Source organism: Mya arenaria, chromosome 7 (genome assembly GCF_026914265.1).
Source record: "Mya arenaria isolate MELC-2E11 chromosome 7, ASM2691426v1".
NCBI lineage: Eukaryota > Metazoa > Mollusca > Bivalvia > Myida > Myidae > Mya > Mya arenaria.
The window spans coordinates 16,740,635-16,758,166 of NC_069128.1; the positions used below are offsets into that span (position 1 = coordinate 16,740,635).

Here is a 17,532-nt window from a genome sequence, read left to right on the forward strand (position 1 = left end):
ATTCTGTTTAAACTATTGTTTTGTGCATAATTTACATGGCCTATATTTTAATGCATTACATATTTGGTCTTTGTTAACGTTGATTATGCTCAAATTTGTTGAACTAAACTAATTGTAAATATTATATTGAAATAAATATTGTTTAAACCAACTTTGTTACCTTTATCTATGTTCCGTCTTAATATAAGCTACAATGTAGTTACCTTATCTGTGTTCCGACTGCAAATAAATTACACTTATGTTACCTTTAACTGTGTTCCGTCTGAATATAAATTACAATTCCGTTACTTTATCTATTATCCGTCTGAAAAGCTGTACAATTTAGTTACCTTAATCTGTGTTCCGTCTTCATGTCACGAATTTTAAGCAGACAATGCTATGAGCTGGTGTTTATGACATTAGTTAGACCGTGGAGGGATTCTCTTATCAACTGTTGTAAAGTACGTTCCGTCTTCCAAGAATGTCGTGAATTGTTAGCAGACAAATGCTATGGGCAAGTATTTATGAAAGTTAGTTAAACCGTCGTCATATCAATGTAGGGACTCTTCATCAACGATCGTGAAGTATGATCGCTTTTTGGAATTGGTAGTGCCATGAAGTAATATTGATTATTTTGAATTCGAACAATTTGTTTGATTCGTCAAAATATGAAACAGCTAGTTTAAATATGCTTATAACACTTTCGATTCAGTTTGTGATTTGCAAGTCATCTTAACTCAATTGTTTGTTATCTAACGTTATAATGTTGTGCGCGCATTAATAAATTTTCATACCGTTTCTTCTTTTTTTGACAATTAAAATGATATTTGTGTTTTAGTGTTCTCGCAGAAAAAGTCTCCATCTATTGGTGGTAAGGAAATATCATAATGGTTTATCTACAACACTTTTGCTTTTAAATTTTAAATTCTAGGGCTGAAAATTGCGTTAAATACGTGTTAGCAAGAAAAAACAAAGCATTGCACATTTTATGTATGTTGTAATTTGCCGTTACACACATTACGATATAACAAAATACCTTTTTTAAAGAACACGCAATATTTTATGACATTGTATTGATGTATTAAGTATTCTTAGTTTATAATCTTAGTTTGTATTCTAACACGTAACCTTCATGAAATATATATAAAGATTATATCGATGACTCATTTAGTGTTTTAAAACTTCTTGTAGTTTGAGACAAACACTATTTAGCATGTTTTATTACTGATTATCTGATTTGTAATGGATCTGTGCAAAGGCCCAAATTCGCACAATGCGGCTCAAGATATCGACGATCGTCGATTCCTATATATTTTAATTCTTCAAGCCATTGGTTTATAGATCGCCTCGGGACGTATTCAGTATGGTTTGAAATTGAATGGATATATATACAATATCAGGTAACATTTCCTTTCTTTTAAACAAGGACAAGTTCTTAAATTTTGTATTCGGTGTGTAGTAGAATCAGTCAAATGTTTTTCATTGTATAATTTATAGCACTTTACGTCAAAAGTCTGAGCCTAATTTTTTATTAAAATGACATACATAGGTCAATAGGAAATACTTATTATATTGCAATCTCAATAAAGCAAAGAAAAAATTACCGAAATTTATTTCAGACTGCGGTATCTAATATCTAATTGTAACATGATGTCAGGCACGAACAGGCTGAACTTTTTACGGCAATAAGTGGTATAAAGAGTTATATACGTTCATATGTATTTATAAAAGTTATGCTTTTCTTTCACAACCAAGGCGATATTTACGTTAAGCTTTCTTCATTTGATGGATAATTCGGGTTCATATTGCTGTACAATTGCGAGAAGTGTGAGGAAATCACCGTGCGTTTTGTTTCAAAATGTTTGTGCTTAAAAGCTGCATTTTGATTGTCTTAAGACACCTGTGTGACTCTCTTTCATTTGTCGATAAAGCGTCTGAGTTTGCAAATTATGCTTATAAATATTTATAAGAACAACTGTTTTTGACGTCACTGTACAAAACTGTTTCTTACAATAAATGACACAATTTGACCGGTAGTTTTTATGCGCGTTTGATGCTTGTACGTTAGTTTCTCTCATTCAATGTTGTTTTGAACCTTACCTTGTTGATGGCTCTGTTGTCTTATTCGTATTATATGCCAAGACAGCCCGGACAGCATCTCTTTGGATCTGCATAGTTTTGAATATAAATATTGAAATGTAGAATTGTGCATTTTAGCATGTTGTTGTCATTTATGTACAACCGCATCGCATCTATCAGGAAAAATCAACCCCGCAAATTAGAGTATTGAAAACGAGTACCATTGTCGGGTTAACACAAAACACATAACATCTATATTTATTTTAATTTACTATGGTAAAAATGAGTTTCAACTACAAGAATTAAAACTTAAATGCCAAAGCCAATGACAGCTTATCTGCACTCATGTGAAGTTCAATAATAGATTTGTGTATCAAAGAACTTGTAGACAAAAGCTCTTTCGCTCGGTGGTATCAAATGGTCTAAACATACTGCATTCTTCACAATGGCCAGTGTTATAATGTTCTATCTACTCCTTTAACGCTAAGGTCCACATTCACAATAGGCATCAAGCGTTTAATAAGAATAGAATCGCAACATTTTATTTATATTGGAGCATAAAAATCAGTCGATACAATTTGTATATCTGTACCCTCTCTGATATCACAGACGATTAAATGATCATTATAAGAACCGCATCGCGCGTAATTGTATGTTTTATTGTATGTTTCAGTTAATTAATACATCAGTAAGTTATTCATGATGATACCTCTTAACTTGTGTAAGATTCGTGTTAGCAAGTACGACCATGCATTGTGAATATGAAAACTAAGTCATTAGGCACACATGAATTCACAACAAAAGTACTTTATTGAGATGACATGCATGATAAATGATTAATTTTCCAACTAGCGTATAGTGTTTTTTATTATGCGCAAATGATAATCGTTTTCAAGAAAGAAATTTTGGATGAGATTGAAACACATGCAAAAATAAATTATATTTTGCATTGTTTAGTATTAAAGTGACACTCGTATTTAAAACCAATACATACTCGTATATAACAAACATATTATTTTAGTGATAAACCTTTAACTAATAACTAATGATAAAGCATTGATGGAAAATATTATTTACTGATAACAAGATTGTAATTGTGTATTTAATGGCTGGAAGCGCACAAAATAAAAAAGGTTGGTGAGTGCTTAAATATTTACCGTGATCAACTATCGTCTCATAAGGAAGAAATACCGTGTTTTCTGCACTATTCTTTGAAATTAGGCACGGTATCCTTCATAAGACCCATTGTTTTCCATATTTATTCATCCCTTTCGGTAAATTAAAAAAAAATGTATTAATTGTGGTAAATCTTAATTGGGAGTAGGATTGCATCTTAAATGATTAACTCATTTGCAATGATTATGTTCGAAGTCTAATTAACGTGCGATTCGGCTCGTGATATTGACGATCGTCGATTCTTATATATTTCAATTTATCGAGCTATCAGTTTATAATTCGCCTCGGGACGTATCTTATATGAGACGCTAATTTAAGTTTAAGTGGATACACTTCACATAGCAGGTATCAGTTGCTTTCTTGTATATAAGGTTAAGTTTTTAAATTTCGTATTTGTTGGATGGTAAATCCCATGAATTTTATTTATTGCTGATACATGTGAAACATCGTGTACAATGGATTCTACCATTTGCAACTGAAAAGTTTTCATACTATTTAAAAATGTTTTAGTTACTGTGGCAATACAAATTCTGATTGGGGTTATTAGTAAGATATAAAAAAGTTGTTATCAGGAAAATATTGCCTGAAAAGTAGTTATTGGCAAATTAAAAAAAAAATGTGCAGTATTAAAAATGTCTCTGTTACAACAAACCCTGATTTCATTTCAGAGAGAAATATTTGCATAATCAATATAGCGAAACTATTTTAAGTACGCCTACGTAATTTTGCCCATGCCACCGGGACCGCTTTGCTGATAATAATGACGTCACTGTTACAGTTATGACTTTACTTTATGATACTGGAGCCAATATTGATAACATAATACATTTGATCTACATTAAATATAGTACGTCTGATATTAACTACAAATGAAACAACTTACAATCCCTAGAGTACTGTTCTTTAAGTTAATTCTAATTTATTTCAAGGGAATGTAACTAACATTTGACCATAAAACTACGATATCAACAGTTTCAAAAGTTTTATTCTGCTATCTTATCTTCGCATAATACTTCTTAGAGGTAGCCAGTGACATGAATTATACTTCGTCGTTTATATAAACGAGTAAAAAAACCGTAAAATACTAATCAGGTTGTAAATCAAATGCTCGTACATTTGTTCTCTCATCAATTATGGCCATATAATGTCAAGCAGGCGAAGGCTGAAATTTCATTATCCAGCACAAATTGGTATTGACAGTAACATACGTATATGTGTTTTAATAAGAGTTATTATGCTGTCCCATAATTGAATGTAATGTGTGTTCTTATGCTACCAAGAATATATGGACGTTTATTACTTCTTCCTTTCGTTGAGGAATTTGGCTTTATATTGAAATCAGATTGTGTGACAGGATTAGAAAATCATCATGCATTTGTGACATAACAATAACAACTTTCCAAATCTGTGCTTAAAATTATTTATGCTAATTATGTTTGTGACATCACCGTACATAATTGTTTGCATTTTGACTACTTTAATGTCATTCTGCAAATTTATTAATGAAGACAGGTACACAGGCTTTGTGAATTAGTTAAAGCCCCAGTTAAGTCGTGTTCCAGTGATCCAGTTTATACTGTTCCGCTTACTCTCAAGTTCGAATAACACTATCGGACTGCAACAATATCAATTTCTTTGTGAACAATTCAAGTTACACCAAAATGTACACACATATAAACATGCAAACCATGAACAGTAGTCTGTATCAAATATCTATTCTGAAAAGTCTGCACTGATGATGCTCTTGGAAAATGTTGGCGTCATCTCTGGCGGTTGATGAACTTTAATATTTCTTAATGCTCACTTCTACCGACCATGTACAATGTCCACAGACAGCGCGTACCTTACTGTAGGCAAATACGCAGTTGCGTAATGAAATTTTGACAGGACGAAGTTTTTGTCATACCAAAACCCCAAAATTTGAAATAAAAACCAAAGGAGTGTAGGGGGTGAAGGGGTTAATGTGCTGTCCGTTATCGATCTGTGTAATCCCAAATTGGCCGTAGCTACGTGCCTGCCAATCTTCCTCAGTACGACAGTCTACTCCCAACGAGTCTCTTGCAGATTCCGACAGGGTCATATTCAGTTTTCAAAAAGCAAATGAAAAAATAATTTTGTAACAACGGAGACCAATTAAACAATTCACAGAACACTAAGTGAGCATATTTTTGTGGGTTTCTAATAAGCGTTACTTAAAAGGTGATTAAAAATCGATGCTTACTTTTGGTTCGCTTATATCGTCCCATTGGTGCAAAAAGGTATCAAGCGACATTTTCATATTTTTTGAGAAAAATGAGTTTTAAGGTTTGGCGGTTCCTAAAAAATCAGAAAACAATTTAGCGACGTTGAATCTTGTATCACTTTTCTCAAATGGGGTATATAAAATGTTCCCCTAGTTGCATATCAATACAAGTGATAATTAAGGGTAATTAGTTAATTTTGTATCATGGCACCTTTTTGCATAAGGTGGTTTGGGAATACAAATAATGTGAAAAGGAGCTATATGGCAATTAGTACCTTGTTGCATAAAACTCAATTGGAAAAATCAGATAAAACTGCATGCTATAAGGTGCCTTATATAATAAAATTATGGTACCTTATTGCTAGATGTTATAGGCATAAATGTCAAACACAAAGCATAATAAATGTTTATTGATCTTCTATATTGCAACGTTTAGTACAATATTTAAATATAAGTGATTATATATATAGTATTATAGCAAATTAACGTTTTAATAACTAATTTATGGTGCAGATATTCGAAATATGTTACATGGAACAAGGTTATGTATCATGATTATTAATTCCAATTCAGTGTAAATGCATTTTTGTTTATCAAAATTATTAAACATGTTAACAGTTTTGCAATGCACTTTGATTATATGTATAAATAAGATATTTCTCACTGTTATCTGCACATAAATTATACATCAAGCTTATGAGTATGCTAGTTCTACCACAAACGAATGTCATATTTCGGTATGAAAAATGAATCTATTCATTTTAAAATACTCATATTTATTTAACGTCCGATGACATTGGCACAACATCTCTGTGCCCTTTCCTTTCATTTTGTTATGGTTTGTATAGCTATCTCTAGAAATGAGTCATTGTCAAATGAATAGTTCACAAAGACACTTTTTAGTAGAGGATTTTCTTACTTAACTTAATTTATCATGAAGAAACTTTAAGCGCTGACCTAAGGTTGACACTTTTAAGGTGGGATAGTATTTATCAGAAATTAATTGAAGTCTACCACATGGTTGTATTTGACTGGAACGACATACAGGTTTATCTTTCAGTGTAATCCATTGCGACGTACAAACATACCTTTTTTCCTGTTTCTAGAGTTGAGTGAACAGAATCACATTCCATTTGAGATTGTCCTGACACAAGGCACTTGTGACTAAAAATTTGAGTTGTGGTACTGATGAAAATGTGAACAGATGCTATCTACTGGTTTCTGTTTGGCCTGATACAAGTGTTAGAGTAATGCACAATCTCTTGCACAGAACTTTTTAACGAACTGAAATAGTGGTTTTTATGAGACATGTAGCTATCTCGGAAGAGCCTCGTTTGCACCAGGTCTTGTGAAATAATTTTTATGTAGCAACTTATATATGGTCTTATTGTATTAGCATCATTTTCATCTATAGCTCACTGACTAATGAAAAGGGACTTGTAAGCAATGCCTGTCAGTAAAACGATTCAACTTAAACATTTTTGTCAGCTTTTGCTCTCTCTTTGTCCTTTTTCTTTTCTTCACTTGTTCATCATATTCTTTGGTCAAGGTTTCATTAATACTACCAGCTGCTTGCTTTCTTTTAAATAATTCACACACGAAACATTGGTCCTGTTTTGCCTTTTAGAAATAAGGATTGTAATATTGTTTTGAACTTTTCAATTTCACTGATGAACTGCTCGGTACCGAACTGATGGTTTTGTTTGAACATAATGTTCACTGTTTTTCAACATAAAGTTACGCAGGTTTGTACTAATTTCCGATACATCAACAGTTTTAAATTAATTTTATCTTTTTCTAAATGCACTGAAAAAGCAGTTTCCATCTCCATGGACGTTTACTCGCTTACCTTCAATGCTGGCAATGAAGTTATCCAGTCTTGATACGCTCATACGCTTTGCCCTTTCCATGGGGCTTTAATCACTTATTGACTGTTTGCATCTCTTATTTTGTAAGAGTGTTATACTGTTCATTAGTTTTTGAAGGAAATCTCTCTATGTTCTATCCCACTTATCTTTATTCGAGTATTCATTTGCTAGATCTTAATAAGTTACGAAATTTTCTTCTGAAGCCTCTGTATTCCGTTTATTGCTTCCTAATACAGTCTTATTGTCTAAATCAGTGGAAGTAAAATCGTCCTAGCTCGGTTTGTAGGTTTTATTAAGAACAATGTCATTGTAACATCCTTCATGTGGATCTATTCATTTTTATTTGACAGGTATGTAATCCCAAAGAAAGTGACAATAACCTATTGGACACTTCTTACTTGATATCACAGTTATCAGTTATCAGTGTTAAATAATAGAAATGTATGTATTGCTATCAAAAAAGGTACCATGTAAACATCAGTTATATTGTAAAATGTTAACATTTTAGTCTAAATCATTTATGCAAAAACAAACCATATGCCATTTGGTCACTCATTGCACACTTTGTAAACTTATTTAGTTAAACTCATCTTATGCAAGGAGGTACCACATATCATACGTCTCCCTTTTGCACCGCAATATGTATCTAATGCTTTAGAATAATTTCATGCATTAAGGTACCACATGCCATAAGGCTCCTTATTGCGTCAAAAAAGTGAAACGTCAATTTTGGTAAAAAAATGTTGTTTGGTACCTTTTTGCACCAATGGGACGATATGACAATTACGACATAGACATGCCTTCTTTTCTCCAAAAGTCGCTAAAATCTAGGTCACAAATCACTCCTAGTCGTATTATCCATCTAATATCTAGAACTTCTGTGTTGAGTATGTAATCACAAGCATTTATTATAATATTATTGTTCAGCTAATGGAGTCAAGCAGGTCAGCAAGTGGGACCAATAAAGATAGAGACAAAGACGAATCAGAAAGCAGATGCTCAGAGACGCTTTCTTTTTGTAATGATGAAGAGGAAGAAACGGATATTAACTATGAACTTTCAGTATTTTTCGAGCATTTCCATTCTTTGTTGAAACAATTTGGGAATGACGATGACTTTTGGCAGTTTCATGATAACGATGATGACGAGGCATTAGACGTTGACGGTACCGAAAAATGGGATCTGAAGCGTTTCACTTGGGCTCTTGTTAATATAGCCGAAGAGTATAATGGGAGTGTCTCAAAGAAAGTTCTTTCAAATTTTCGCCGGAAGATAGGCGATTCAATTGCAGAGACCGCAACAGCTGATGGGTTATGTTCTTATATAATAAAAGCCCTAAAAGAAATGATGAATTCGAAGAGTGAAGATCTCACAATTACTGCTACGTTGAAAAACGTAGTGACGTGCCTTGGAAGTTTTACAGAGGTATCTTTACTTTTATGCGAAAAGCTATCCAGCATGAGGAGGTTTCTCGAGACAAGCAAGCAGTTTCTGGCTCAAGAGGTTGATATTTTATTCAGACTTACATTAAGAAAATGAACAATTATTTATATAGAACCTCCATTTAAAATTGTTCCAAAGGCTGCATTCATGTTTGCAATTGATGTTATATCATAGTGCCGAATGAACTATTAAACTGGCAGGTAAAAGTTGTACATAAACAATACATGGAGTATGATATGCAGTAGTTTTACTATTTCATTATTATCACAGGCCATGTTTGCAGATACTTTCATTAAAAGTTAAAGAAATTAAAGATATCAGAGCTAAAAACGACACTGTATAACGACCGACAAAAGCCATGGGTCATTTAAGGAAATAATCAAAAAGCGCTAACGAACTTCATGGAATTTGCTCGCGTGCCCTGCTGCGTTCTTACAGCATAAGCGCAAGAAAAAATGTGTTCCATCATAGCTTATGTTTTTACAATTTTTTGCAATTAAAGATTAGCAGTTTCTTCTGCAACTTTGTTTTTGTTCTTAAAGAAGTGAAACGACAACATACGTTTGTATAAAAGAATAACTAATCTTAATAACGTCGTATATCATTGGTTAAATGACGTCGCGCTAATTCAATCGGAGCGCTACATTGAAGTACTCAATGACGTCATGACTCCTCTCTTGTTATACAATATGAACGTCAATATTTATGCGAAAACGTTTGATCAAGATTATCTATACAAAGGACTAGGCGAATGTAAATATAGATAATGTGTTTCATCAATAAGCAATTACTTCAAGGGTCTTGCTAAAAAGTGCCTTATGAATGTATAGGCTTAAGAAATATTTCATGGTCATTTTAGGAAAAGTTTCTTCATCGAATCAGTAAAAAATCTTTTAGAAAGTTTTAATCGAAAAAATATATAACTATATTAGTATGCACTAAGAATCGGGGAGTTGCTATGGAGCCGTAGCCATAGTTGCGTCTTGCCAATAAACATTTTTTATTTGGTTAAGTACAATATACATTTCAAATCATGTGGGACTGTGTTCACATTTGGAAAAAGAAAGCTCCTTAAAATATGTTATAATTGTCGATGTAATAATTATAATATTATAAGTTTTTTAAGTGGAATTATATTCTGGCATCACAAGCTAATAACACGCCAAAACTAAGCAAACTTGTGCATTGCCATGACATCTTTTTATTTATATTAAGGGCATCTTCAACAGAATCAAGATCAATAAAGTCTACGAAACTGATAACCCAGGCATGTCGTTTCTGTATGATTTCTTAGCTCCGTTGCTATATATTGCCTCAAGAGATGAACTAGTTATTGCGTTGAAAGACGTCGGATTCACAGATGTTTTGAAGGAGTTTCTGTCCAATGAAAGCCCTGACATTTGGATGCAGGTTCTGACATTGCTAGCAGGTACTTCCTTTCACGTTTTGATTTGAACATCCTTTTGGAACCAAATGCAGTCATCATGAACATTAAACTTTAGTAAATCTTTTTACTTATATTGTTATGGAATAAACACAGAAACAACCTTCAAATTACCATTGGCATTGTCATTCTTGATCTGAATGTATTTGACAATCATGCAAAACCAATAATAATATGGCGTCTCAAAAATTATGTTTTCGAAAAACCATAATAAAGTGGCAGTACTGGGCGGCTGTATGAATTGTGAGCCTTCAATGAAAATTAGAGAGTAATTTCTCTTAGAAACGTTGAAAATGAAAACAAAATCGTGTTATTATTACTATCTTTTCAGCCTTAGTTACAGAAGAAGAATGTGATATTATACAGTCAAACAAAGAGCGAGTTGAGGAGTTATTGAATGTGCTGGCAGAAGGATTGGAAGAAAGCGAGATACGGGTAGGAGGCTGGTCATGCCCGCGTGCTGTTGCTCATAGTAAGCCGATTAAATATGCTAAAATTGCATGAAACGTAATGTTTAAGTCGTCTATAATACCATAACTATTAAGTAAACAACTTAAAATTATTAATTATGTTTTATTGTATATCAAATTACAATATGGTCGATCAGCCTTCATTGAATATTACTTCAATAATGTTTCATTTGATAGCAATCCTTCAACGTTTTTCACTTGTAATTAACGCAGCTTTTCGTTTGTTGGCGAGGAACGATGCAAACAAGAGAATGCTTGTAGAACTGGGTGCTTTTCAAGTGCTGAGTAAACTTGGAAAGGTCAAACGCAAAGAGGAAACAATGGGTGTGTTTTTGTTTTTGTTCTTTCTTGCTATACGTTGGTTTCCTTTTTAATGTAAATCTACCTAGGAAATGTGTAAATAATAACGGTAAATTTAGGTAAGAAAGGGTATTTAACACCTAGTTTTTATAAAGTATATGTGTTCTGTGTTGTTTCTTGAGTTTTGTTGTGTTTTATCATGTTTTTGATTGTGATTGGTTGTTTTAGTGTTATATGTCTTTAGCGTTTACCCTGTGCCATTAATGTTTCAGCTTTCGGCTACTGAGCTTGTTTCTGTAGTTTTTCATATAATGAAGATATTCTGTAGTCTTTTTAAATGGCGAGTTAAACACATACAGTAAACGTCAATATTATCAGGGATGCTAGTGAATAAAAGTCAGTCTTCATCTTTCAGAATGCTTGCAGTTAATTTGGGTACTCTGTTATGACAAGGAAAACAAGAAAGAAGTTGTCGACAATGAAGAACTTGGACTAGTGGATCTTCTCCTTGAACTCCAAGAAAGCACTGAAAAAGATATTGCATGTGCCTCTTGTAATGCGTTGTGGACTATAAGAGATGAGCTGACCAAATCAAAGAACAGGCGTTTCAGGAAAATAGGTATGTTATTTGATTTGTCATGTCATTCATTTCGGACTGAGCTTAATAAGCCTTCATCACATATGTCAAAAACATTACATAATAAAATATTTCTTTTTCAGTTTGATAGTTGAACTAAAGTTTGAAACGTTAGTTAAAAGTTACTTTAAGTTTCAATTGTTTCACAGGTGAAACATACAGTCAATCGGCAAAGGATAACCACACAAGAAGTCAAGTGAAATATCGCTTAAAGTCTAGTGATACTACAAAAACGGGCGAAAATAAAAATACATTTTCAAATAAAGTTGACCATGCTATTTTTAATGCGGAATCAATACTGAGACACGAAAAAGCAAAGAAACATATCATGATATCCTACGATAAGAACCACAGAGAAGTTCTGTTGAAATTAAAAGAAAATATTTCTAGACGTGGATATTCAGTAAGTATGACATGTCAGTGCCTAAATGTAATGTCTTTAGTATTTTTTACACTTCACTCGAAAAAGGGTTACTTTAAAATAGTGTCGTTATATGCCCTTTCTGTCTGAAAATATTTAAACATAAGGACAATATGAATTATGATGCTTCTTTGCCCAAACCGCATAACGCTCAGGACGGTTATTGGCATGTTTTCACGTTCTGATTTTCGAACATTCATTTTACATCTGATATCAGTATGATATGTTTGCATATGGTTAGATATTAAGATAATATGTAAAACGAAAAGTCCAGTCATCATACATGATATTTTGCCACCTTCAATATAACCGCTACGTCATTCTGCCCTGATTGTCCAAAATCATTATGTCGGTAGGTTTGGATGGATGGGGACATTATGTCAGGCTCCACACTCGACGCAATGACTCGCGCTGTAGAAGGAGCTGGAATTGTACTGATCTGCATATCACAGATGTACAAAGACAGCAATAACTGCCGTGCTGGTACATCCGTTTGCACGTTTATATTTTATAAACTTAAAAACATATATACAGTTTCCATCAAGGACAAATAGGATATCTTCAATAATATCATAACGTCTAACTAGTCTGGCATGATGACATTAAAATACGAGTATTACTCAAACTAGTGACATCAAATGACGAAGTTTAAATTTTGAAAATATAATTTTCCGCGTTGAAATTGATAGAATTATTTAATCTATCTTTAAATACGATTTTGAGTAAACAATTATAGATGTCTTTTTAACATTACAATTGCAAACTTACAACTATCATGCAGACGAAAATATGAACAATAACATATTAGCATACACAACAGCCCGCTGAGATAACTTTCATCTTGTTCCTTATACAATTATCAATAATGTGTATATGTCATTGAAGACGAGTTTCACTTGTATATGACTTGCGTTTTGTATTCAGATTTGCAATATGAATATTTCAAATCTAACTGGATTACAGTTATCAATACATAGGCAATATTCTACAGCATCATGTCAGTATATTCAAACCACGGTATTGTTATGTTTGTCATTTAAACGCTTTTGAAACAAGATAAACGTTGATTTTTTTCACCAAACTATTAATGGTATTTGATCATTACAAAATGTGCCTTGCTCATGCATGTATATTATTAATGTTGTTAAAATGAGATGAAAATTTTATTATGGGTCGAAAGTGTTACATAACAATGAATGTAATGTTATGTTATATAAAATTAAACAAAGGTACCAACACATGTTTGCACTTTTCAGAAGCCGAGTATGCCTATACACTGAACAAAACACTTATCCCACTGTGCATGGAACGGAACTACAAGCCTGACGGGTGGCTGAGAAAGTTAATTGCGTCAAAACTATTATTTGAATTCAGTGGAGAATCTGAGGAGAAAATGAACAAATTGCTTAAAGAAATAGATATACAGTAAGCAGTATCTTCAAATTCCAAGGTATCTCATTCTTGAACATTGCAGATATATTGAATATTTTTTATGGTTGGCACTCATAAGCTGGTTTTATATGATTGGTGTTTAAGAAGTTCTTGCATTAATGTTTATTTCGTAATATATGAGGATGCATGTTTTTCGATGTTTCGACTGGTTGCCATTTTGTTAATTTCTCCAAATTAATGTATTATTCGCTATTTAAAGATATATAAGTTAAATTCTTAAAGTAATCAGTAGCATTATGTTTATTTGACAAATAACATATCGCATTACATTCTGAGCCAAATTCGTGTACTGCTAGTCTCGGACTTTTGGATTAGTGACTGGCATATATGTTTTCTTATGAAAAAGATCCCATCATCAGAATAATTTATTGGATTTGTTTTAAATTGATATTGGATTTTTTTTCCAATTATAATGAAAATTCAGCAACGTGCAAGTTTAAAGATAACAACAATAACAAACTCAAGTTTACATGAATGGTAACGCATATATAAACTGGAATCTCCAAAGAACGTTTTCTTGGCAGAGTTTTTCCACAAAAGTACTCGTGTACACAAAACCGCAAGAAAATATTTATTTACAGTTATATTAATGACATTAATTGCGTCAAAATGTACATCAGTGTTCATTTGGAGTGAGCCTTCATTAAGTTTATGTTTAATTTTCCTAATATTTTGGACACATAATAGTGCTGCCGAACGCCAATATGAAGCGAAGAGAAACTGAGCTGAATTCAGCAAACTTTATTTATGATTTTTTTTTTTAGCCCGGCAGCACTAGGAGCCTCGCGAATTCCAATTTATTCTTAACAGTGTTATGTCTAAAGTAAAATTCTCAGGGTATTTGGTAATTGCTATTAAACCAAATTACAATATTATGCCATATATCACAAATTTGAAATTATCCTCGTAAAAACGCATTTTGTGCTAATGATATGAACACGTTATGAGACCATCCGATTAGTTTTTTTTAAAACATTTGCCTGTAAGACATACTTATAACAACGTATAATGTCTTAATTATAACGAAGCCAAACCGTTGAGTTATTTAATAAGTAGTCGACATACTTGAAAACAACACAACACGGATAATATGATATAATTAACATTTCTTTGTTCTAAACAGACGCACGAGAACTGTTTTTATCCAAACACAGGATCGCAAATTAATACAACAACTTAATTGGTGTACGAGGGACAATAAAATACATGGACTCTGTATGTGAAACATTCAATTTACATAACATTGTGTTCACGAAACTATCGACAAACTATCGACAAACTACGCAAGTTCTTTTTTAAAGAACGGTTGTCTAAAAAAATCGTATATTAAAATATTTTTTTTAATTTCTGTGAGTGAAAGTAAGTCACATTTACAATTTAAAATACCTGTGAGTGAAATCTTGGTTAACAAACACACCTTCTGGCGCTCCTGCTTCGCGTCGCCCGTCAGTCACAGAACCCATCTCGCACTCACCGGACATTCCGAGTTCGTTCGTTAAGATATGATGCACACTAGCGCTTGACGTCTCAAGCTCCTCTGCAAGTTGCGTCTGTCAAAATCAATGTGTTCCAGCACTCGTACTTTGTTAGTTGGTTTGTCTTCGAACGAAGACTGACTATTTAGAAAAGGACTCATGCCATTTATAAACAAATGTGATTCCGCATGGCGGTATCGTACCAATTTCATTGATCTCCTTCAATGCTTCCGCATCCGTCATTTTTAGTTCCGTACAAGTATTCAACGCATCATAAACGCTTGAGACAGGATAACGTTAAGTGGCCCTGAATCGAATAAGCTGGTGTGATACAAATTGGTGCCGTCTAAAAGAAGAGTTTATTCAGGGCTGGAATGGAAGAGTACAGGAATCTACCAGGGCTAATTTTTATAGATATATAACTTGTTTTAAGCCTCAGCTATATTTAGATGTAATAAATACTATTAAATTTAGAATAGCTCTAGCAAAATTACGAGTTTCCTTACATAGACTATGTATAGAGACTGGAAGATGGGCTAGACCTGTATCAATACCCGTACATGATAGAAAATGTATCGAATGTAATATTTTAGAATATGAATACCATTTTGTTATTGAATGTCCATTGTATAATGATATACGAAACTCTTTATTGCCATCCTACTATTTACGACATCATACTATGCACAAATTTATAGAGTTAATTGACACTAAAAATGAAGGAACATTGAAGAATTTGAGTGTATTTGATTACAAAGCTTTTCACATTATGTCAAATAGACTTTTGTAACAGTCTAGTCCTATAGCCATTGTTATAAAATGTATTAGTTAATATGTTACCGCACAAGTACAAAATTATTATTTGTATCTGTCACTATTGAGCACTTTATGTCTCATGGGTCTACGACCTTCTGGTTTATTATAAATAAACTCGAAACTTATGAAGTGCTCCGTATTTGCTAAGCATGGTATTAATAGATTGCGATATTTTTTAACGGAAATAAATGATTGGCGATTGTCAAGTGTCAATATAAGTGCTCTTATGTTTAAAAACAGCTTTATCCAGCATCAAAATATATATATTTGCTGTCATTTTTTTTAATATATCGCATGATACAATGTAATACATGTTTAACCAAAACTTTTCATTTAGATCCAATATTTAAATAAATGTTACATGTTTGTGTCTAATGTAAAGAGCGGAGATAACGCCGTAATATAATGTTGTTATTTTTCAATCTGTAGTGAAGGTTTTTTTGCGGTGTTCAACGTTTGTTTGATTATTTTAGATTAGATTCTTTGATAGTTTTTATTGCTACATCTGCATGATTTAAAAAAAAATTAAAACCAGAATATCGAAGGTTATTTTTGAAAAATAGGCAAAATTCGAGCTACGTACTCATTTTAAGGTCTCTCATTATTTAGCACTCTATTCACGAAAATAATTATCAGAAATGTATATAAATAAGGGTATATTTCGAACAGATTCTAGCCAAAACGTATTTAACAGTATTATACATACATACATATATATATATATATATATATATATATATATATATATATATATATATATATATATATATATATATATATATATATATATATACACATGGACGTAATTCAGAAAAAAACAATGTTTATACGCTCCTGTTTTTACCGTGTAATCGGTTTCTGTATTTATTTGAATAATTAACCGTTGTAAGTGAAAAACACCATTGTTTTAGAATGTCAACTTATTTTTTATTCACTCTCGTATATGAAAATAATTAGATTGATTTAAATCATTAATTCAATTGAGGTAAAATTACAGATTTGGGTTTGGTTTTCCGTTTCTAAAGTCCAAAAATATCAGTAAGTCGATTGAGGTAAACTTGCAGATTTGGCTTACGTTTTCCGTTTTTAGGATCTAACATAAATGCAAATTTTATTATTAAGTCGATTGAAATTGCAGACTAAGGTTACGTTTTCAGTTACAAGTGTCCAAACAAGAATGCTATTACGTTATTTAAATTTATCATATTTTTCCTAAATAATTTATTTTAGCAACGGGGCGAAAATAAAATAGCATATATACACGAACAAAACATACTTGCTTGAGGTTCACTGATACGTTTTGCTCTCCAGAAATTGCTTACTTGGATTCATAAAAATTCATAAACGTGGTTTATCTTAGTATTTGGAACTTCTGTGTTGAGCATGTAATCACATGAATGTATTGTCATAACATTATTCAGATAAAGGGTTCAGGTTGTTCAGCACATGGAACCAAACAAGATGTCGAAAAGGACGAGACAGAAAGCAACCGCCCTAAAACGTCTTTTTCTGGCATTGTTGACCGGAATGTACCAGATCTTGATGTTTTATTCGAGCATTTCCAGTCTGTGTTAGAAGAATACGGAGATGACGATGATCTTTGGCAGTTTCACAATAATGATGATGATGGTTCCAAGGAATGGAATCTGAAGCGTTTTACTGGGGCTCTAGTTGAAATAACTGATGAGGATCAAACGATTTACTCAAAGGAAGTACTTTTAAAATTTCGC

At 32.5% G+C, this 17,532-nt stretch overlaps 1 protein-coding gene across 2 annotated transcripts; it reads left to right on the forward strand.

Annotated features, from left to right (window-relative positions):
• Positions 1 to 1,249: 1,249 nt before the first annotated feature.
• Positions 1,250 to 17,348, forward strand: LOC128240904 (uncharacterized). Of its 2 annotated transcripts, XM_052957892.1 has the most exons (10): positions 1,250 to 1,379; positions 8,272 to 8,847; positions 10,003 to 10,216; positions 10,563 to 10,703; positions 10,915 to 11,025; positions 11,417 to 11,620; positions 11,788 to 12,041; positions 12,416 to 12,542; positions 13,316 to 13,509; positions 17,224 to 17,348. In XM_052957892.1, the coding sequence occupies exons 2-9, from the start codon at positions 8,275 to 8,277 to the stop codon at positions 13,486 to 13,488; spliced, it is 1,797 nt and encodes a 598-aa protein (XP_052813852.1). In that variant the 5' UTR covers positions 1,250 to 1,379; positions 8,272 to 8,274; the 3' UTR covers positions 13,489 to 13,509; positions 17,224 to 17,348. The 2 variants fall into 2 exon arrangements, with proteins under 2 accessions (XP_052813852.1, XP_052813853.1); XM_052957893.1 differs by lacking the exons at positions 12,416 to 12,542; positions 17,224 to 17,348 and having other exon boundaries at positions 13,316 to 13,465.
• The last annotated feature ends 184 nt before the right edge of the window (positions 17,349 to 17,532 follow it).